General features: G+C 45.3%; 1 protein-coding gene across 2 annotated transcripts in view; it reads right to left on the minus strand.

Moving 5' to 3' along the window:
* Nucleotides 1–24,071, minus strand: part of CCDC65 (coiled-coil domain containing 65) — a 128,097-nt gene that overhangs the window by 54,047 nt on the left and 49,979 nt on the right. For both annotated transcript variants that reach the window (XM_063952716.1, XM_063952717.1), the window contains exon 3: nt 9,291–9,458. In XM_063952716.1, the coding sequence (XP_063808786.1) occupies nt 9,291–9,458 (168 nt within the window). The remainder of the gene's footprint in view (nt 1–9,290; nt 9,459–24,071) is intronic.

Genomic DNA, 24,071 nt, shown 5'->3' on the forward strand with positions numbered 1-24,071 from the left:
CTGAAAGACCGACCCCAAATAACTCCTCCCCTTTATAAGGCAATACTTCCATATGCCGTTTGGAATCCGCATCACCTGACCACTGTCGTGTCCATAACCCTCTTCTGGCAGAAATGGACAACGCACTTACTCTTGATGCCAGTCGGCAAATATTCCGCTGTGCATCACGCATATATAGAAATGCATCTTTTAAATGCTCTATAGGCAATAATATACTGTCCCTATCTAGGGTATCAATATTCTCAGTCAGGGAATCCGACCACGCCAACCCAGCACTGCACATCCAGGCTGAGGCGATTGCTGGTCGCAGTATAACACCAGTATGTGTGTAAATACATTTTAGGATACCCTCCTGCTTTCTATCAGCAGGATCCTTAAGGGCGGCCATCTCAGGAGAGGGTAGAGCCCTTGTTTTTACAAGTGTGTGAGCGCTTTATCCACCCTAGGGGGTGTTTCCCAACGCACCCTAACCTCTGGCGGGAAAGGATATAATGCCAATAACTTTTTAGAAATTATTAGTTTTTATCGGGGGAAACCCACGCTTCATCACACACCTCATTTAATTTCTCAGATTCAGGAAAACTACAGGTAGTTTTTCCTCACCGAACATAATACCCCTTTTGGTGTTACTCGTATTATCAGAAATGTGTAAAACATTTTTCATTGCCTCAATCATGTAACGTGTGGCCCTACTGGAAGTCACATTTGTCTCTTCACCGTCGACACTGGAGTCAGTATCCGTGTCGGCGTCTGTATCTGCCATCTGAGGTAACGGGCGCTTTAGAGCCCCTGACGGCCTATGAGACGTCTGGACAGGCACAAGCTGAGTAGCCGGCTGTCTCATGTCAACCACTATCTTTTGTAAAGAGCTGACACTGTTAATTCCTTCCAACAGTTCATCCACTCAGGTGTCGACCCCCTAGGGGGTGACATCCCTATTACAGGCAATTTGCTCCGCCTCCACATCATTTTCCTCCTCATACATGTCGACACAAACGTACCGACACACAGCACACACACAGGGAATGCTCTGATAGAGGACAGGACCCCACTAGCCCTTTGGGGAGACAGAGGGAGAGTTTGCCAGCACACACCAGAGCGCTATATATATATACAGGGATAACCTTATATAAGTGTTTTTCCCCTTATAGCTGCTGTATTGTTAATACTGCGCCTAATTAGTGCCCCCCTCTCTTTTTTTAACCCTTTCTGTAGTGTAGTGACTGCAGGGGAGAGCCAGGGAGCTTCCCTCCAACGGAGCTGTGAGGGAAAATGTCGCCAGTGTGCTGAGGAGATAGGCTCCGCCCCTTTTTCGCGGACTTTTCTCCTGCTTTTTTATGGATTCTGGCAGGGGTTAAAATTCATCCATATAGCCCTGGTGGCTATATGTGATGTATTTTCGCCAGCCAAGGTGTTTTTATTGCTGCTCAGGGCGCCCCCCCCTAGCGCCCTGCACCCATCAGTGACCGAAGTGTGAAGTGTGCTGAGGAGCAATGGCGCACAGCTGCTGTGCTGTGCGCTACCTTGGTGAAGACAGGATGTCTTCTGCCGCCGATTTTCCGGACCTCTTCTTGCTTCTGGCTCTGTAAGGGGGCCGGCGGCGCGGCTCTGGGACCTATCCATGGCTGGGCCTGTGATCGGTCCCTCTGGAGCTAATGGTGTCCAGTAGCCTAAGAAGCCCAATCCACTCTGCACGCAGGTGAGTTCGCTTCTTCTCCCCTTAGTCCCTCGATGCAGTGAGCCTGTTGCCAGCAGGTCTCACTGAAAATAAAAAACCTAAAACTAAACTTTTCACTAAGCAGCTCAGGAGAGCCACCTAGTGTGCACCCTTCTCGTTCGGGCACAAAAATCCAACTGGGGCTTGGAGGAGGGTCATAGGGGGAGGAGCCAGTGCACACCAGGTAGTCCTAAAGCTTTACTTTTGTGCCCAGTCTCCTGCGGAGCCGCTATTCCCCATGGTCCTTACGGAGTCCCCAGCATCCACTAGGACGTCAGAGAAAAAAGCGGCTAAAGTAGAAACTGAAAAACTAGTAGCAAAGGAATGCAAAGCGAATCCCCCAAAAATCTTTAAATATATTAATAGCAAGAGATTAAAGAAGGAGAGTATAGGCCCTTTAAAAGACAAGCTGGGAGTCTTAATCAAAAATGTTAATGACATAGCTGACACACTAAATGAGTTTTTTCAACAGTATTTACTAGAGAGGACCCAATTCAGGGACTAACACACAATCTCAATAATGAGAATATCCCACTGATAGGTACTTATTTAAGTGAGGAGGTAGTCTGCGACTGATTAAAACATTTAAAGATTAATAAGTCACTGGGGCCCGATGGAATTCACCCAAGGGCTCTAATGGAGCTACACTCTGAAATTGCAAAACCCCTATTTATGATCTTTAGGGATTCAGTTATATCTGGTATGGTTCCCAAAGACTGGTGTATAGCTTAAGTAGTGCCTGTATTCAAAGAGGGAAGTAAAGCTGAACTGGGTAATTATAGACCAGTTAGTCTTACATCTATAGCGGGGAAAGTACTGGAAGGTATTCTAAGGGATAGAATTCAGAAGTTCCTTGAAGCCAATAAGGTAATTAAAAGGAATCAACATGGATTTGTGAAGGACAGATCCTGTCAAACCAACTTACTTGGTTTTTATGAAACAGTAAGTGCAAACCTCGATCAGGATAAAGAGGTGGATGTAATCTTTTTATACTTTGCCAAAGCTTTCGACACAGTACCACACATGCGACTTATCTACAAGCTACAAGAAATAGGGCTAGGAAGCGCAATATGCACTTGGGTCAAAAATCGGTTAGATAATAGGGAGCAGCGCGTTGTGGTTAATGGATCTCTTTCAAATTGGACTGAAGTGTTAAGTGGTGTGCCACAAGGCTCAGTATTAGGACCGCTATTGTTCAACATTTTCATTAACGACCTAACAGAAGGTCTAGAGAGCATGGTGTCAATTTTTGCAGATGATTCCAAATTGTGTAAGGCTATAAATACAGAGGAGGATGCTGAGTCTCTTTAGAGCGACTTAGTTAAATTAGAAGCATGGGCAGCCAAATGGAGATTGCGCTTCAAAACAGACAGGTGTAAGGTATGGCACTGTGGTAGCAGGAACAAAAATAACACCTATATACTGAATGGGGTACAAGTAGGGGATACTGTACTGGAAAAGGACTTAGGTGTTCTCATAGATAGCAAGCTAGGCAGCAGTACCCAAAGTAGGATTGCAGCAAAGAAGGCTAATAAGATATTAGCATGCATAAAACGGGGAATTGATCCAAGGGACGAGGGTGTTATATTCCCGTTATATAAATCATTGGTGAGGCCACACCTTGAATGCTGTGTACAATTCTGGGCACCCTACTACAAAAAGGATATCCTGGAGCTAGAAAAGGTTCAGAGGCGGGCGACCAAACTAATTAAGGGTATGGAGACGCTGGAATACGAGGAAAGGCTTGAAAGACTAGGCATGTTTTCATTGGCAAAGAGGAGACTAAGAGGGGACATGATCAACATCTACAAATATATAAAGGGACAATACACCGAGCTTCCGAGGGACCTGTTTTTGGTTAGATCAACACAGAAGACTCGTGGACACTCGCTCAGGTTAGAGGAGAGGAGATTCCGCACAATACGGCGTAAAGGCTTTTTCACGGTAAGGACAGTACGTGTATGGAATTCCCTGCCTGAGGGAGTTGTAATGTCAGACTCTGTCAATACCTTTAAGAATGGGTTAGACAAATTCCTAATGGATAAGGATATCCAGGGTTATGGTGCATAGTCACGCACTATAGTTACTCTAAAAAGGGATATAATGTAACGGCTGACTTCAGCATCAGTCAAAAAAAGATTTATTTATTTTTAGATAAAATAATCCTGCATAGGAGACCACAAATAGGTTGAACTCGATGGACAATTGTCTTTTTTCAACCTTAGATACTATGTAACTATCTATGTAACTATGACTGAACCTGAATGGCCTGATCTTGAAGAAAATGTGCCGCTAGTAGAAGGCCGTTGAACCCGGCCCTTAGCTCCAGAATGTTTATTGGAAGGAAGGATTCCAGACTTGACCACTTTCCATAGAAGTGTTCCCCTTGGGTGACAGCTCCCCAACCGTCGAGAAGGTGAGAAGTTTGCAGCCACCAGAGGAATTAAATTCTGGCTTTCGGCAACAGGCGTATTTGCTGGTGCATGTGAAGATGAGATCCCTATCATTTGACTAGGAGATCCAGTTGGAAGGACCATGCAAGGAACCTTCCGTACTGTTGAGCCTCGTAGGAGGCAGCCATCTTCCCCATAAGGGGAATGCACTGATGAACCGATATCCAGGCTGGCTTCAGGACATTCCGGAACATTGATTGGATCACCAATGCTCTCTCCCCCGGTAGAAACACCCTCTGCAGTTCCATGTCGAGAATCATCTCCAGGAAGGAATGCCTCCTTGTCGGTTCCAAATGTGAAATTGGAAGCTTCAGGATCCACCCAAGATACCAGGACAGTTGATGTTAGAGAGCAACACTCCAAAACAACATCTCCCTGGAGGATGTTAAGGTCGTCCAGATATGGAATTATGTCTACTCCTGGTCTGTGGAGTAGGAGCACAATCGCCGCCATGGCCTTGATGAACACCCCCGGTGTTGCGTAGAAGCCAAGTGCAGTGTTTGGAACTAGAAGTGGTATAGTTCTAGTGCAACCTTAGATAGGTCTAGAGAGGCGGCCAGATTGGAATGTGAAGGTACGCACCCCTGATATCCAGAGATACCAAGAATTACCCTATATCTCGACCAGAGATCATCGCTCTCAGACTCCCTCCTGAATTGAACACCCACCAGTAGGGGTCCAATGACCTTATATTTGAATAGTAACCCCTGTTACGTAAATGAGGTGGAACCGGAATAATGACGTGTTTGACAAATGTTAAAATAGCTTACAGCAGTATTGTACTTTCAGCCTGAGAAGCCAGTAAGTCTCTCTCCCACCTGCTTGATCCCCAGGCAGTGAGGTCCATTGTCAAAATGAAGGTTTTGAGAATAACGGACCCAAAACCGTTCCTAGGAAGCTAGCGGTGCAGGTTTTCTGGAATTCCAGCACCATTCTCTAAAGGAAGTGGAGGAACTCTTGGGTTTATGTGTAAACATTGTGCTTTGAAGGGATTGCAGTATAGGTGTAGGATCTAATTCCCTGGACTGCGCAACTGCGGAAGGAAGATTTGTCCACTTACCCGCAGTTGACTCGGATATTCCCGTATCCCGAGCATCCCAACAGGGCCTTACCCGTTGAAGGGCTGATTCACCATACCATACTTGGATTCTGTATCCGCAGTCCATTGGTGTACCCACCGTCCCCTGCGTGTCGAAACTGCCAGAGCAGTGGTCCCTGCATTAAGCAGGCCAATCTCATTCATGGCGTCCAGCCGTGAAGCCAGTAGAATCTTGTATATGACATAGAAACAAGTACATGTCACTTCTTCACATAGAATCTAAATCATCAAGTAAGGAGCCTGACCACGTGACAATATCCACAGAGATCTACGCAATAGTGGGTCTCCGAGTCACACCTGCAGCAGTGTATTAGAGATTAGACTCAATCCGCGATCAGCCTTTATGGAGGTTGTACCAGGGACAGGTAACACAACCCTTGACAATTTAGACACTCTTTAGGGATGTGGAGAATATCTCTGGGTGTACTCAGGATATCCCAAATAAGGAGCTTAAACGCCCTATAGTGGGAAGGCATTTTATATATATATATATATATATATATATATATATATATATATACAGAAATAATATTCCTCATATGTAATAGCCTCAAACATATGTTCCCACCCCTCCTCTTATGTCATGCTGTATATGGGCAAGTGTACGCTAGTTAGGGTACGTAATTGGGGTGAGAGGCACAGCTGTGGGATTTTACTCCCCAGACTTCCCAAAACTGTGGCTTCTTTCCAGTATGGGATATATATAAAATATTTAATCAAAGCACACCTTATGGAGGGCACCCCAGGGGAACTGTCACCGAAGCCTGAGAATCAATACAGTTTTGAGCATGGTATAGACTCCCCAGGAGAGGATATACATTCTGCATTTCAGGACAAAGTCCCTTAAATATGGTAAATTGTTTATACACACACTGGAAAATGTCAGCACAGTTTCCCCCCACAATACCTTCAGAGAGTCACAGAGAATAAGGAGCCGTTATCATGACAACCGTCCGGCGCTGACTGAGTAACCTGTAATAGGATAAACAGTGCAGAATTATATACTCACCCCCTTTCTATAACCCTGGTACCTCAGATGATAGCTGGAGTTATGTGGAGGGCAGCGCTCCCTGTCAGCGTTCTTGATGCTGCTGCATGGAGAAAATGGCGCTGATGAGAAGCTGGATCCGCTCTAAGGAGAAGCCCCGCCCCCTGTAATGGCGCGTCTTCCCGCACTTCTTGTATTATACTGGCCTGAGGTAATAAGCAGCTAGCAACAGTACAAGTCCCTGATAGCCTTTGTGACCAGTTTTTAGGGTATTGCGCTGGCCCGGGACGCCCCTCACAGTGCTGCACATCTGTACCTCTGAGCCCTCCGGAGTGCAGCCTCTCAGAGCTGCCCTCCCACCCTTGTGCCGCTATTCCCGCCGGCGACCCGCTTACCAGGTCCCCGGCGTCATACTCAAAACTCTTATCTTCTGGCTCTGTTAGGGGGTGGCGGCCATGCTGCGGGAGTGAGCAGTCGCCTTGGGGGCTTGCGATAATCACCCTCAGGACCTCTGTGTCCTGTCAGCAGAGATAGGAGCCATTAACCTCTAGGGTTGGATCCTACTCCCCCCCCCCTAAGTCACCCGAAGCAGGGGGGCTGTTGCCAGCAGCCTCCCTGTACCTAACATTCTTAGAAAAATAACAAAACTAGAAAAACTCCTAGGAGCTCCCCTAGCTGTGACCGGCTCCACCGGGCACATTTTCTAAACTGAGTCTGGTAGGAGGGGCAAAGAGGGAGGAGCCAGCCCACACTATTAAACTCTTAAAGTACCCATGGCTCCCAAGGGACTCGTCTATACCCCGTGGTACTAAATGGAACCCCAGCATCCTCTAGGACGTAAGAGAAAAGAGCATGTTCTATATATGTTAGAATTTTCAGCTCTGAATCCTCGCGGTGAGTTAAAACAAATTAAAAAAAAGATATCCACCTCTCTGGTGGTCTCCCCTCCATCTACACACTGGGAAGAGGGCTGCTAGGAGGCTCCAGGGCTGCTGGCAGATGTAGTTCTCCCAGCTGCTGCCTCCACTCACTCACACCCATTATACTCACCGCTGCTGCAGAGGAACGGTGAAGACACCGCCATGGGTAGGTAATTACAGACTAATGAAGCCGATTGGAAACTTCCAATTGCTTAATTAGTCCTGGGTGCGGAGGGGGGGATTTTTTTTAGGAAAAAACAGACTTGCTCTGGAGGTGCGAGAAGTTTCAGCCTTCTAATTGAACAGCAAAACTCTACGGCTGCAGGAATTCCCCTATTAATGTTCAATATTTTTTGCTGCTCATACTGTAATATGTTAGATTTTAGCTGATTGCTGTCTTAGGGGGTTATTCAAAGTTGGTCGCAGATTTTGCTATTTTAGCGAAATCTGCGACTACTACAATCACATGCTGGGGGTACAGGGCACATGGTAAGACCGCCCAGCATGTGTGGCACTGCCCCACAATGTGATTTCAACTCAATTGCAATCGCATCGCAAAAATCTCTAATAGAGGTTGACCCCTGCCTACACAACAGGCAGGGACACCACCCCATTTTTCTGATCGCATGAAACGCAGTCGACATCAACGGCCAGCCCCAAAAACGACCATGACACGCCTGAGTTTCCCCTGCTACTCCTCCTCAATGTCGCTGCCTCTGGACGCCCGCTGCCTGTCAATCACCATGCCATGGCATCTTTCTGGAATGCAACTGCATAGTGAAATTTTGTGCCTGTGCATAGCGGCCACAGCGCATGTGCAGTGTTCCATAACTTGCCCGTTTGCGATTTTCAGAACATTGCAGGCAACTCTGAATAGCCCCTTAATGTACTTTACTATTGCCCCTGCTGTTTATGTTTGTTTACTTGAAAACATAAATCAAGTTATTTAAAAAAAAAAAAAAAAGTGCAAAGCTGCTAAGCGGGACTATTAATCAAAAGAAATTTGCGGGCAATCTACCGAAATGTTGCGGTGTTTATAGGCTACACACAGCAACATTTAGCAGGTGAGGGATCCATAGACCGTTTGCACATGTGTGGTCTGATGACCGTGCATTCACGGTTGCGCGGCCGGCCCCCGAAGTAGAAAGTAAAGCATACCTTCCAACTGTCCCGATTTTCGCGGGACAGTCCCCGTTTTTTTGGGTCTGTCCCGCTGTCCCTCCCGCGGGACAGACCCAAAAAAACGGGACTGTCCCGCGAAAATCGGGACAGTTGGAAGGTATGCTTTACTTTCTACTTCGGGGGCCGGCCGCGCAACCGTGAATGCACGGTCATCAGACCACACATGTGCAAACGGTCTATGGATCCCTCACCTGCTAAATGTTGCTGTGTGTAGCCTATAAACACCGCAATGTCCCGCGGTGGGGGGGGGGGGGGGGGGGGCAGTTAGGAGGCTCCTGATCACTCACTGTTCTGCTCACTTGAGAGCAGAGCAGCGTTAAATAGACGTCTATTCCAGTGAGTTAGAGGGAGAGAGGGGGCATGCCAGCAGGGTACATGCCAGCAGCTCACAGAGTGCTGGCCATGCCCCCTCAGTGATGAAAATGGGGGCGTGGCTGGCGATCGCGGGCCCTCCCGCGAAGCCACGCCCCCTTTTCGGTCGCGGGCGCGCTATGCGCGTCAAGATGTCCCTCCTTCCTCTACTTCAATGTTGGGAGGTATGAGTAAAGTGATCACATTACCGATCATTTTACTTGTACACATCACAGAGCTGGGCTACTATGAGAGCCACTGTAGCTGCGTGTGCTCTTTGTTACTTTTGGCTTACTGCCTAAAAGACTTTTCATTTAACTGCAGTGGACTGTACAAATCTACCATCCCCCGACCCCACCCCAGCCCCTCCAGTCATCAGAGATCAGTAGCATTCAAGGCCCTTTGCCTTCTTCAGGTTTGGACACTCCTAACAGCAACCATCTGACCAGCTTTTAACATACTGCCTTCAGCACGATTCACATTAAAATTTGTCAAGGTTGTTGGCTCCAGCTGAGAAAAATTGAGGGTGTAGTGGGTGCATGTTACATTTACCAATATTGTACAAACCTCAGTTACTCACCTTGATGACATTGTTCTTACAATCCACAACTCTTTCAAAAGTCTGACTGAGAACCTCTAAATCTTCACGCAGCTCCTTGGCCTTAACCTCTCGCAGTACAGCACGCCACTGTACATTCAGCTTGTTCAAATTAATATTGCTGCTGTGCTCCTCTTTAGCAAGCTTGTCCTGTAAAAGGAGACGTAACGACACATCTTAAAAATAGCACATGCCATCTCACACTTTTTCCCCTTTTTCTTCCTTCCCCACCCATCTGACTATTTCTTTCATTATTATTGAAGTCATTAGTATTTTTTTATACTGGTTAGAAAAACAGAAAAAAGCGGTGAAGACTTTGACTCAATGAGCCTAATTCAGCTGTGGCTGGAGCCGGTGCTATCACTGCTGATTCTTTGGAAGCAGCAGTGATAGTGCTGCATGGTAATGCATCAGGAGGTGTCTATTACAAGCAGATGCCTCCTGCTACAGTAGTGATGCGACCTGCATCCTACGAAGCAGCATCGGATCACTGGACATACCACTGGGCAGCTTGCGGCACCCATTGTGCCACGTACGCCGCCAATCTGGTGCCAGACTGCGTTCTGTGTCACAGGACCCGTTTGCTAACAAAGAAGAATGGGTCCTGCAGATGCGCAAAGCCACGATAATCGGTACTTTGTGGCGCACCTCCGTCCAGAATCAGGCTAAATGCCACGAGTTGGAAACATGTGCCTGTTCATTTGATGGTGCCAAAGGTTCACGAAACCAACAATACTTTCCCTTAATCTTGTTTACTCACTTTTCAATGTACCTCTGGATAGTTTTGTATTGTTTGAATATGTGATGTAACTCTATGTTCATTTCACTGTCACATTTGAACTGTGAATGTATGTTATATACTTGTGTGGCATGTGTATATTATCTTGTACTGAAATTTTTTTTTCCTTTTTAAATAAAAAAAAAAACATTTTAGGGACAAAATAATAGAACATGTATCTGATGTATGTGTGACATAAACCAAGCACACAAATGCTGCAGGTGCAGGTCTGCACACATCTTGTAGTGTACTTTGCATATGCACACAGTTGCAGGTATATAAGTGAACAAGTTTTACATCTGCAAATTTGGACAAAGATGCATTTGTATTCAGCATCAGCTCATACGTGTACAAAACAAATTTATGTTAAAGACTAAACGGAAGTTATACTGATGCAAGGAAAACGAGGTTAGTAAGACCAACAGAATTTGTGTAACTGAGTAAAATCTTCCTGTAGGTGCTCACTGTATATGTCTTTCACAGATTTCCAACCTCTTCTAGCATATATGTAGTCCGCTATGCAAAACTAAACTATTATTAAGATTGCAAGTAAAACAAATCGCACTTTGTAACATGGATGACATCTGTCTGATGATTACAACACCACACACTATCGTGCAGTAAAACAGATAACAATTCCGAGTTCATAATGGTGGCACATTGCTCATGTAATGTCACACCCCCATAGTTGTGTGCAGGAAATGAACAGTGATGAGCGCTGCCACACATCACAACCAGTGACGTGCGGTGGGGTGAGGCAGGTGAGGCAGAGCCTTTCCTGTCAAACTAACGTTTGTGCCAGAGTTTTGACTGTATAAAGCATATGAAAAATAGAAAGAATATCTTCTTTGTAGTATTCTAATCATTTTTATAGTCAAATCTCTGGAGTAAAAAGTCTATGACAGATGAGGTAGTCCCCCCCCCCCCCCCCCCTCCCCACCTATCTTTTCTGCACACCTCTGATCAACCTCACCAAATTTCCAGCAGTATATACTGCTGCACTTGTGTATAATGCCCAGATGTACCATTTGGCTCATACAGATGGAGTCACACTCATCTAGTGCGGCTCCATAGCAAATGTGCACTCCCGGTGGGACTAGGGAGTGCACAGAGACACTCCCACTGTAGTGAATGGGGTGCATGCGCATCACGGATGCACTCGCGGCCCAGACACTGCTATGGGCACGCCCAGGAACAGACGGAGCCACGATTAGCTTGGCTCCATCTGTATATTGCGTGTAATTCTGGTTATGGTGCTAGCCAGTGCCTCCTGAGCCATTTAGCTCACTGCACGTTCCTGATCACAACTGAACTTCACTCGGAACTGAATTGCCTCTGTGGATGAATCCAGCAAAATCCTCATTTAGTATAAATATACAGGCAGTTATGCTCACAGCCATAGCAAATGCAATGATGATGTACTGGTGGTGGAGGCAACACACTCAATCCACTAAATGCAACTACAACACACACAAACCTAAGGAGATGGAGTCACGCAGTGTTGGTTGTGCTTCCTGCTATAACCAGCCCTGACCAGCCCTGCAATAATTTATCTCCACAAGAAACAACACTGCTCATTGCCGTGAAACTAAATCTTCAAAGTCGAAGCCTAATAAATAATTAATGCTCATTCTCCAATTGTTCATTTGACTTTTTTAATGCTACATCACTCAAATAAAATATATTCTCAAGAGAAATACTAACTAAACATTGTGTATTTTTCAGATACAAAAATGAGATATGTGCCAAAAGATCATAAGTCTTAAAATCAAGGAAGAATTTCCATTACAAGAAAGCCCTCACGAAGACCATTATCTTATTATTTATCTGTCCAATTCAACATTAATACCCGCAGCATAACATTTCAACTTACTTTTCCTATCAGTAATATGCTGCCAATTTTTACTGATGTTGCATTGTGTGTGTAATGTAAACCAGGACAATAACCACTAATATTCCAGTTGAAATGGAAAAGATTATTATTTGGTATGTTGCTAAATGTAATTGGAATGGATACCAGTCCCTGCTGGATCTCATCCAATTTGTTTAACTGCATGTGTTTCTAAACTGGACTCTGATATACCGTAATTAGATCTTTGGGCCTAATTCAGAGTTGATCGCAGCAGCAAATTTGTTAGCAGTTGGGCAAAACCATGGGGGTCATTCCGAGTTGTTCGCTCGCAAGCTGCTTTTAGCAGCTTTGCACACGCTAAGCCGCCGCCTACTGGGAGTGAATCTTAGCTTATCAAAATTGCGAACGAAAGATTTGCAATATTGCGAAAAGACTTCTCTGTGCAGTTTCTGAGTAGCTCGAGACTTACTCTGCCAGTGCGATCAGTTCAGTGCTTGTCGTTCCTGGTTTAACGTCACAAACACACCCAGCGTTCGCCCAGACACTCCTCCGTTTCTCCAGCCACTCCTGCGTTTTTCCCAGAAACTGTAGCGTTTTTTCACACACTACCATAAAACGGCCAGTTTCCGCCCAGAAACACCCATTTCCTGTCAATCACATTATGATCACCAGAACGAAGAAAAAACCTTGTAATGCCGTGAGTAAAATTCCTAACTGCATAGCAAATTGACTTGGCGCAGTCGCACTGCGGACATTGCGCATGCGCATTAGCGACTAATCGCTCCGTTGCGAGAAAAAAATAACGAGCGAACAACTCGGAATGACCCCCCATGTGCACTGCAGGGGGGGCAGATATAACATGTGCAGAGAGAGTTAGATTTGGGTGAGGTGTGTTCAAACTGAAATCTAAATTGCAGTGTAAAAATAAAGCAGCCAGTATTTACCCTGCACAGAAACACTATAACCCACCCAAATCTAAATCTCTCTGCAAATGTTATATCTGCCCCCACCTGCAGTGCACATGGTTTTGCCCAACTGCTAACAAATTTGCTGCTGCGATCAACTCTGAATTACCCCATATATTCTGACTAATGAGATTTACATTCAATCTGGCCAATCATTTTCTCTACCAAACTGGATGGAACCAGTCATTTGGCGGTTGTGACAAAAACAGGGCAGGGCTGTAACTAGGGGGAGGGATGTTTGCAAATAACTGCCTTGCCCCGGGCGACAAAATCCTAGTATCGGCCCTGAACATGAGTCCTTTTAAGTGGCCAACTAATTACCACACATACAAACAAATCATTGGCTCAATGGATCTCAAAAAATTGTGCCACAATGGATGAAAACAATAATACCAGCTTTAGATACTGTGACACCCAGCTGGATGTTATTGCTGACTATATAGAAGAGGATTAAAAATAAAGTTGACTCAGTTGCCATCATTTAGTCACATGGTCTCACACAGAATGGGACAAAAAAATGAACAGTTCAGCTGTCTAGCTCAGAGAGCAGGAGTGTCACCTCATAGTAATGGGGATCTTCAAGTGTCTGCAGGTCAGGGCAAAAAAAAGCTTAGATACAGTATCTACATAATAATGTGCTACGCATGATTATATAAATATGGAGGCAGGTCTTGATTAAAAGAATACACAATCAATCTGTTGGTGATACTGTTGGGGGCATACCACACTGCCTACAAGTTAGGATTATTCCCAATATGCTAGCTCCAAGTATATATTCAGAGTTGTAAAAATGATTATGTATATAAAAAAAAACCTTATTTTACATTTAGACCTATATTGTATACACTACTTAAAAATCACAAGGATTATAAACACTCAGAAACGGTACGTGTTTCATGTTCAATGGCTCATACTACCTGTAACTTAAAGGCTGTGCAATGAGTTTGAATGTAGCCCCATAGTTTGCTAACTGTTTTATATATGAGATAGAAGATAATTTGTTTAACCAAGCAGTTAATAAGGTGCAACATCCTATTATACATGCGTTTCATTGATGACCTCTTACTATTTTGGACTGGCACACAGGAGACTTTAGTAACACTCATTGATAAATATTACGACACAGATTAACTGTCAAACTCCCGTCTTCCATTGACCTGTACCAGATTAACTATCTGGATATGGCCATTGAGATCACTGACATACACATCACAACATGGATTTTCACAAAACCAATGGATCGCAACATTCTTATGCTTGCTTCAAGAAGCTGTGAGTGCACAGAATCATCAGCAAGACCTCTAAATTAGATGCAGAACTTTTTTTCCATGATTAAAGTTTTGTCTATCATGGTTGGTCCAGTGTGGATATTTGTTTTGGTAAGTACATTTGTATGCAACCTGATGAAAATGTTTTATAAACACTGAAACACTGGTTAACATAAGGAACAGCTTGTTTCTCTTTCATTGAGCGTCAATGTATTATCTACGCTGTACACTGACTTCCAGGTGGGAGTGTCAGCTGTCGAAGTCAAAAATATTACATAGGAAGAACGTACAGACTCCACACATTATAAGTCGCTATACTTGCAAATACGCGCAGCGAGCACAGCAATATATGGTAACACACGCATTTACACGGACATGCCACAGAGATGGATTCGACAGTCATTTCATACAGTACATAATTATAATAATATCAAGCGCCAGACATCATAATGATTTAAAATTATATAATGGAGTAAAGTCATGTATGTGTATTATTGGAACGAAGCAAGATACACCTGTCATATTTGGTATTAAAGCAACCAGATTAATGTGTAGATTAATTTGATACTTGTTATTAAGTTGTAGGACATTGCAACAAATACTTATGATTAAATGTATGAAAGCTAAAATCACTCTTATTTAGGACAATGGACAGGAAACTCAGGCCAGCCCCTTTTGATGTCTTCAAGGCTGAACCTGTTTAGCATACGAACAGACTAGTGACTCATCATGAATGAGAAAGTTCCCTCCCCCAAAACTAGATAACACATTACAGAGACACACAGTGGCCAGTTGCTGTTTTTCCCAGACGTTGGTGGAGATGCTGTCTGCCCAGTTCCTGCATGATTTTACAGAGAGAGAGAGAGTGATATGGAGGGACGAATTTATATGAGAAAGATATGGTAATTGTATCTCTGGCCTGTAACTGAATGTATTAACTGCTTACTGTATGAATTGTAACCATGTAATTATATGTATACTGTACATTGTGATATATTGAATACATATCCTTTTAATAACATATACATCAATGAGCTTTGGAACTCAGATAATGTGTGGGTGTATTGTTTTCTCTTATGGGATGCAGTGTTTTGCTATGTATAGCACACATTCATGGCAAATGGTAATAAGATGTACAGGTGTCTACAATATATATTAGAGCGGGCATTTTAAATATTTGTTAGAAAGCAATTTGATATTTACAGATGAGGGCTCGTCCACGATATCATGGTCTTAATGATGCACTGTACATTACAAACGCGACGCTGTGGTCGATCAGCTTGTGGTGGACGCATCGCGACGCTGAGAAAATCATATCCGTGTGTTCTGTTGTGTTATCAGTAAGCCAATAATATGAAAATTCAAGGGACAATGTGTTTCTCATGATATTTAAGATGCTAAAGCGTATTTTTATTGTTGCAAAGCAAAGTTCAAATAAGTCATATTGTGTTTGATTCAGATTGGATTGTTTATCTGTTAAGTAGATTTAAAAGTACATTTAAAAGTTGCTGCATAGCCTTGAAATATATATATATTTTTTTTTAAACTCAGGCCTAAAATAACTTCTGGTGCTTGTATAATGTGTGATTTCTTTGTGACAAAGGAAGCCGCATGGTCTGTCCTCCATTTTAGACTAACCACATGGCCTGTCCACCACCTTGTGTAAACCTCATGGATGTGGAAGGGGGAGGAGCAGTGGCCATTTTAGGAAGGTCATTTTCTAAATAGCTGATTTTCAGTCTGCTAAGAACAATCAGTTTCCTTTGTCACATTAAGCACCATTTATGCGTTACCAATGCATTTATTTAACCCATGCCATAGTCAATTACAAATAGTTTCAATTGGGCCTAGTGAGAGTAAATGGTGAGATAAATGCTTGGCTTGGTGTAAGAAATTGCACACAGAAAAAAATAAAAAAATACTTTCTGTTTGCTATAAGATAGGCATTGAAATGCGAATTAACCTGTGTAACTGCTTTTTTTTTAGCAGTGAAAAGCACATAGCTTTGATATACAAATAAGAGGTAAGGTGTCACATAGAAGGCCAGTGAATGATACATATATATAATATTATTATAATTATGTGTATATTTATATCAGTGTATGTTCTGCAAGATAGCTATCCAATCTGAATCATATCATTTAAATTATAGATTATTGCAGTCATTATAGAACTGTGTGAAATCGGATACATTTGTTGCTATATAGATAAATTTGAAATAACAGTATTTAAGGAAGTAAGTGTAAAGACACCAACGCAGTTCTGGCCTGGTTGTTAAGGTTTATACAGAAAAAAAAACTGGGTGTTGTGTTAAGTGAGCGATTATAGTTAGTATTGCTCACATTTATAGAGACTGTGTGGTTTGTTGATTTGCGTACGCACATTGGTACACGTGGTACGGAACGTGAGGACAGCGTACAAAAACGTGCACGTGGCGCAAGGCCGCACACGTGGCATAGAGGTACGCACGGTTGCGTAATTACGCAAGCTTGCGTAGGGTTGTGTGCGCATAATAAAACCACACAATATTTGTTCAATTAAGGTGGGATAGTAGCCATGATACAATAGCACATAACTATCCGATTTCAAAAGCAGGTTACTCTAAATTTAGTTTAAAAACTGTAAGCACCTCTGGGGGTAAAGCTGCCAATCAGAACGAGTGAAAATTTTCTGTACAGAAAAAATAAGATTTTAAACCTACCGGTAAATCTTTTTCTCCTAGTCCGTAGAGGATGCTGGGGACTCCGTAAGGACCATGGGGTATAGACTCCGCAGGAGACATGGGCACCTAAAAGAACTTTCTAGTATGGTGTTCACTGGCTCCTCCCTCTATGCCCCTCCTCCAGACCTCAGAGAACTGTGCCCAGAGGAGATGGACAATACGAGGAAAGGATTTTGTTAATCTAAGGGCAAGATTCATACCAGCCCACACCAATCATACCATATAACCTGGAATACACATAACCAGTTAACAGTATGAACAAAACAACAGTATCTGTCCAAGACCGATTCTAACTGTAACATAACCCTTATGTAAGCAATAACTATATACAAGTCTTGCAGATTTTCCGCACTGGGACGGGCGCCCAGCATCCTCTACGGACTAGGAGAAAAAGATTTACCGGTAGGTTTAAAATCTTATTTTCTCTTACGTCCTAGAGGATGCTGGGGACTCCGTAAGGACCATGGGGTTTATACCAAAGCTCCCAATCGGGCGGGAGAGTGCAGATGACTCTGCATCACCGACTGAGCAAACGCTAGGTCCTCATCAGCCAGGGTATCAAACTTGTAGAATTTAGCAAAAGTGTTTGACCCCGACCAAGTTGCTGCTCGGCAAAGCTGTAATGCCGAGACGCCCCGGGCAGCCGCCCAAGAAGAGCCCACCTTCCTAGTGGAATGGGCCTTTACTGAATGCGGTAACGGCAATCCAGCCGTAACATAAGCCTGCTGAATCGTGTTACAGATCCAGCGAGCAATAGTCTGCTTCGAAGCAGGCGCACCAATCTTGTTGGCAGCATACAGGACAAACAATGCATATGTTTTCCTAATTCTAGCCGTCCTGGCTACATAAATTTTTAAGGCCCTGACCACATCCAGGGACATGGAATCCTCCAAGTCACTCGTAGCCACAGGCACCACTATAGGTTGGTTCATATGAAACGAAGACACCACCTTAGGTAAAAATTGAGGACGAGTCCTCAATTCTGCTCTATCCACATGAAAAATCAAGTAAGGGCTCCTGTAAGACAAGGCCGCCAATTCTGACACACGCCTCGCAGATGCCAAAGCCAACAACATGACCACCCTCCAGGTGAGAAATTTCAACTCCACCGTTTTAAGGGGTTCAAACCAGTGTGATTTAAGGAACTGCAACACCACGTTCAGGTCCCATGGTGCCACTGGGGGCACAAAAGGAGGCTGGATGTGCAGTACTCCTTTTACAAACGTCTGGACTTCTGGGGGAGAAGCCAATTCCTTCTGAAAGAATATTGACAAGGCCGAAATCTGTACTTTAACAGAGCCTAACTTTAGGCCCATATCCACTCCTATCTGTAGGAAGTGGAGAAAACGACCCAGATGGAAATCTTCCGTAGGAGCATTCTTGGTTTCACACCAAGAGACATATTTCCACCAGATACGGTGATAATGTTTTGCCATCACCTCCTTCCTAGCCTTTATTAGAGTAGGTATGACCTCCTCCGGAATACCCTTCTCTGCTAGGATCCGGCGTTCAACCGCCATGCCGTCAAACGTAACCGTGGTAAGTCTTGGAACATGCAGGGCCCCTGCTGTAACAGGTCTTCCCTTAGAGGAAGAGGCCAGGGATCTTCCGTGAGCATCTCCTGAAGATCTGAGTACCAGGCCCTTCGAGGCCAGTCTGGAACAATGAGTATTGTCTGTACTCTTTTTCGTCTTATGATCCTCAACACTTTTGTGATGAGAGGAAGAGGAGGAAACACATAGACCGACTGGAACACCCATGGCGTTACCAGAGCGTCTACTGCTATTGCCTGAGGGTCCCGGGACCTGGCAAAATACCTCCGAAGCTTCTTGTTGAGGCGTGACGCCATCATGTCTATTTGAGGAACTCCCCAGAGACCCGTTCTCTCTGCAAAGACTTCTTGATGAAGTCCCCACTCTCCTGGATGGAGATCGTGTCTGCTGAGGAAGTCTGCTTCCCAGTTGTCCACTCCCAGAATGAAGACAGCTGACAGAGCGCTTATGTGATTTTCCACCCAGCGAAGAATCCTGGTGGCTTCCGCCATCGCGACTCTGCTTCTTGTCCCGCCTTGGCGGTTCACATGAGCTACTGCTGTGACATTGTCTGATTGAATCAGAACCGGTAGGTTGCGAAGAAGATTCTCCGCTTGTCGAAGGCCATTGTATATGGCCCTTAGCTCCAACACGTTGATGTGTAGACAGGACTCCTGGTCTGACCACAGTCCCTGAAAATTTCTTCTTTGGGTGACTGCTCCCCATCCTCGGAGGCTCGCGTCCGTGGTTACCAGGATCCAGTCCTGAATGCCGAACCTGCGACCCTCTAGAAGGTGAGCACTCTGCAGCCACCATAGAAGAGACACCCTGGCCCTGGGGGACAGTGTTATTTTTTTATGTCATTGTAGATGGGACCCGGACCATTTGTCCAGAAGATCCCATTGAAACGTCCTTGCATGGAACCTGCCGAAGGGAATGGCCTCGTAAGTTGCCACCGTTTTCCCCAGAACCCGAGTGCATTGATGAGCTGACACTCTTTTTGGCTTTAGTAGTTCTTGGATCATGTTCTGGAGGTCCTGGACTTTTTCCAACGGGAGGAAAACTTTCTTTTGTTCCGTGTCCAGTATCATGCCTAGGAACGCTAGTCGAGTTGTCGGAACCAACTGTGACTTTGGTAGATTGAGAATCCACCCATGTTGCTGAAGCACTCTCTGAGAGAGTGACACGTTCTCCAGTAATTGCTCTCTTGATCTCGCTTTTATCAGGAGATCGTCCAAGTATGGGATAATTGTGACTCCTTGCTTGCGCAGGATCACCATCATTTCCGACATTAACTTGGTGAAAATCCTCAGGGCCGTGGACAGCCCAAACGGCAATGTCTGAAACTGATAATAACACTCCTGTACTGCGAATCTCTGATGAGAGGGACATGAAGGTAAGCATCCTTTATGTCCAGTGACACCATAAAATCCCCCCCCCCCCCCCCCTTCCAGGCAGGCTATCACCGCTCGGAGAGATTCCATCTTGAATTTGAATCTTTTCAGGTACAGGTTCAGGGCTTTTAGGTTTAAAATGGGCCTGACCGAACCATCCGGCTTCGGAACCACAAATAGGGTTGAATAATACCCTTTTCCCTGTTGGCTCAGGGGAACCCTGATAATCACTCGCTGTTGACACAGCGTTTGAATTGCAGCTAGCACTACTTCCCGCTCTGGGGTAGAAGCTGGTAAGGCCGACTTGAAAAATCAGCGAGGGGGCACCTCTTCGAATTCCAGCTTGTAGCCCTGGGAGACTATTTCTATCACCCAAGGGTCCACGTCTGACTGAACCCAGACTTGGCTGAATAGTCGAAGGCGTGCCCCCACCTGTGCGGACTCCCACAGGGGAGCCCCAGCGTCATGCGGTAGACTTAGCGGAAGCCGGGGAGGACTTCTGCTCTTGGGAACCAGCCGCAGCAGGTGTCCTCTTGCCTCTACCCTTACCTCTGGTGAGGAAAGAGGAGCCCCGACCTCTTCTGGATCTATGCGACCGAAAGGACTGCATCTGATATTGTGGGGGTTTCTTTTGCTGTTGGGGAACAAAAGGTAAAAAGGTCGACTTACCCGCGGTAGCTGTAGAAACCAGGTCCACGAGGCCGTCCCCAAACAAAACATCACCTTTGTAAGGTAAAACCTCCATATGCCTTTTTGAGTCTGCATCCCCCGTCCATTGGCGGATCCATAAGGCTCTTCTTGCCGAAATAGCCATAGCATTGGCTCTTGAACCCAGTAAACCAATGTCTCTTTGAGCGTCCCTCATATATAAGACTGCGTCCTTAATATGAGCTAATGTTAACAAAATTGTATCCCTATCTAGGGTATCAAGGTCAGCTGACAGTGTATCTGTCCAAGCTGCTACTGCACTACATACCCATGCCGACGCAATTGCCGGTCTAAGCAAAGTACCAGTATGAGTGTAGATAGACTTTAATGTAGTCTCTTGCCTGCGGTCCGCAGGATCCTTGAGGGCCGCTGTGTCAGGGGACGGTAGCGCCACCTTCTTGGAAAGGCGTGTTAAGGCTTTGTCCACTGTGGGAGAGGATTCCCAACGTACCCTGTCCTGTGTAGGGAAAGGGTACACCATAAGAACCCTTTTGGGAATCTGCAGCTTCTTATCTGGAGTTTCCCATGCTTTTTCACATAACTCATTAATTTCATGTGAAGGAGGAAAGTTTATAACCTGTTTCTTTCCCTTAAACATGTGTATCCTCGTGTCGGGCACCGAGGGCTCATCAGTGATATGTAAGACATCTTTTATTGCAATAATCATGCACTGAATACTTTTTGTCACCCTGGGGTGCAATTTTGGTTCATCATAGTCGACACTGGAATCAGAGTCCGTGTTGGTATCTGTGTCCCTTATTTGTGAGAAGGGACGTTTCTGAGAACCCGACGGGTCCTGTGAGTCGGTACAATCCGTAGATTGATTACCTGCCGACGCGCTGGACTCTGCTTTGTCCAGCCTTTTATGCAGTGAAGCTACACTAGCATTTAACATATGCCACATATCCATCCAATCCTGAGTCGGCACCGCCGATTGAGACACACCACTCATCTGTTCCACCTCCTCTTTGGATAAGCCTTCCGTTTCAGACATGCCGACACACGTACCGACACCCCACACACACAGGGATATAGCTATGAGGGGACAATTCCCTAAAGTAGGCCCTTTGGAGAGACAGAGAGAGAGTATGCCAACACATACCAGTGCCAAACTGACCCAGGGAAAAAAAACCCAGATAGCGCTTTTATATATATATATATATATAGATTTCCCCCACTCACTGCACCAAATATGTGCCCCCCTCTCTTTTTTTCAGCCCTCTGATGCTCAGCAGGGGAGAGTCCGGGGAGCCAGCGTTCTCTGCAGCCTCTGTGGAGAAAATGACGCTGGTTAGTGCTGAGGGATCAAGCTCCGCCCCCTCGCGCGGCGGGCTTCGGTCCCGCTAGTAAATTTGAAAAAATGGCGGGGATCTGTAGTTTACTGCCTCCGCAGCCTAACTACATGCTTTAATGCCCAAAACGAGATTTATTGCTGCCCAGGGCGCCCCCCCTGCGCCCTGCACCCATCAGTGCCCAGTGTGTGTGTAAGTGTGGGAGCAATGGCGCGCAGCTTCCTGCTGCGCGCTTACCTCATGAAGATGTGAGGTCTTCTGCCGCCTGACGTCTTCATATATCTTTCATACTCACCCGGCTTCTTTTTTCCGGCATCTGTGAGGAGGATGGCGGCGCGGCTCCGGGACGAACCCCAGGGTGAGACCTGTGTTCCGACTCCCTCTGGAGCTAATGGTGTCCAGTAGCCTAAGAAACAGAGCCCTTAAACTCTTAAGAAGTGGGTCTGCTTCTCTCCCCTCAGTCCCACGATGCAGGGAGTCTGTTGCCAAAAGAGCTCCCTGAAAATAAAAAACCTAACAAAATTCTTTTTACAGAAAACTCAGGAGAGCTCCCTGTAATGCACCCTATCTCCTCTGGGCACAAGATCTAACTGAGGTCTGGAGGAGGGGCATAGAGGGAGGAGCCAGTGCACACCATACTAGAAAGTTCTTTTAGGTGCCCATGACTCCTGCGGAGCCCGTCTATACCCCATGGTCCTTACGGAGTCCCCAGCATCCTCTAGGACGTAAGAGAAACAAAGCGTATTTGAGTGAGTGAAAGCGGAGTGAGTGGAGCTGAACCCAGGAACTGAAGTGGTCTAAGTGGTCTAAGTGGTAACACTGGGTTAGTAGAGGCCCGGTGGCGTAGGGTTCGCTACCTTGCGTGATTAGAACTAAGTGGTCTAAGTGATCTGAAGTGGTCTAAGTGTCCCATACAACTAGGTGATCTGGAGTGGTCTAGATCAGGTGGTCTACAGCAATCGTAGGGCATATAGATAACTAGTATCTATAGGCTGTGCTATTGCATCGCATGTTCGTGTGTTCTGCACAGCACAACGTGATACCATTGTGTCATATGCGCTGTGGAAAAGCATACGCAGACGTGATTGTATAGACAAAGGGGTTTTTCTTTGATAACGTCGGGAAATCTCCCTGGTGAGCTTCACTGGAAAGGGTGAAGGATAGTTATCTAATTTCTCTGTTTTTCACCCTACAAACAATTCCAGTTGAAAGATACCGAAAAGGAATTTTTCGCTGCCTCTCTCAGGAAAATATTCCAACAGAACCTCCACCGAAAGAAATTACGGTGCTGTAAGGTCTGATAGGAGCCCTAAGTTGGGTACATCGCCTTCGCTATCGACAGTGTATGGTAGTACTGGCCAACGTGGGCGAGAGCGGGTGGAAGGCATTCGGAGATACTTCCACCGTCTACTTACATTGAGTATTTTGGTGTTTGTGGGAATTTTTTTTAGTTATTAAAAAGACCCACAAATATGGGAGCCAGTTGCTCAAGTGAGAGACGTTTGTGCAGGGTTCAGGCAGAAGAGTTAGGACCGAGAAGGTCAGAATTGCGTCCGAAAGGGTCAGTAAGGTTTATCATGTGTGGAAAATATGGTCCACACGCTGAAGTTTATTGTAATGAATGGGTACGTAAGACTGACAAAGATAGGGTACCATTCCCTAGGGTGGGCAGCTTTGAACCAGAGGTATTGCAGAACTGAAGGATAAGGATATGTCTGATAAAACCCAGAAAACAAAGGGTCAGACATTCAAATTGTTTAAACCTGTGGCAGCAAGAGGGGTTAGTGAGTTTGATCTTAAGGTATTGCAGGTGGTATGTCACAACTGAGGGCCTGAGCTGACGGGAGGCAGCCTCAGTTGTAGGGGCTGAGATGTACCGGAACCTGGGAGGTTGTATCAGACCCCTGGACATGTAAGTAACATAAATAATTACTGCCCGAAGGCGTGACCACGACAACTTGGATAAAAGTCAATGATGTTTATTATGACAACTCCGCAACACAGCAGCAGTAAAAGAAAACGTAAAAGTCAGCAAAGAATAAATACAGTTCCTGGGTACTACAGGATGGCAGGAGCCACAGGGCACTGGTAGTGTGAGATAGTTCTTATGATCTTCTAGATGGAAAGTCCTTACCAGGCCCGACTGTAGCAATGGAGATAACCCAGGATTGTGCCAGCTGGTGTTCCAGGAAAAGCTGGGTTGCTGAAGATAAAACAGCTGCTGTGGATACTGGCTGGAACCAGACTGTCGT

Source organism: Pseudophryne corroboree, chromosome 2 (assembly GCF_028390025.1).
Source record: "Pseudophryne corroboree isolate aPseCor3 chromosome 2, aPseCor3.hap2, whole genome shotgun sequence".
NCBI classification, from domain to species: domain Eukaryota; kingdom Metazoa; phylum Chordata; class Amphibia; order Anura; family Myobatrachidae; genus Pseudophryne; species Pseudophryne corroboree.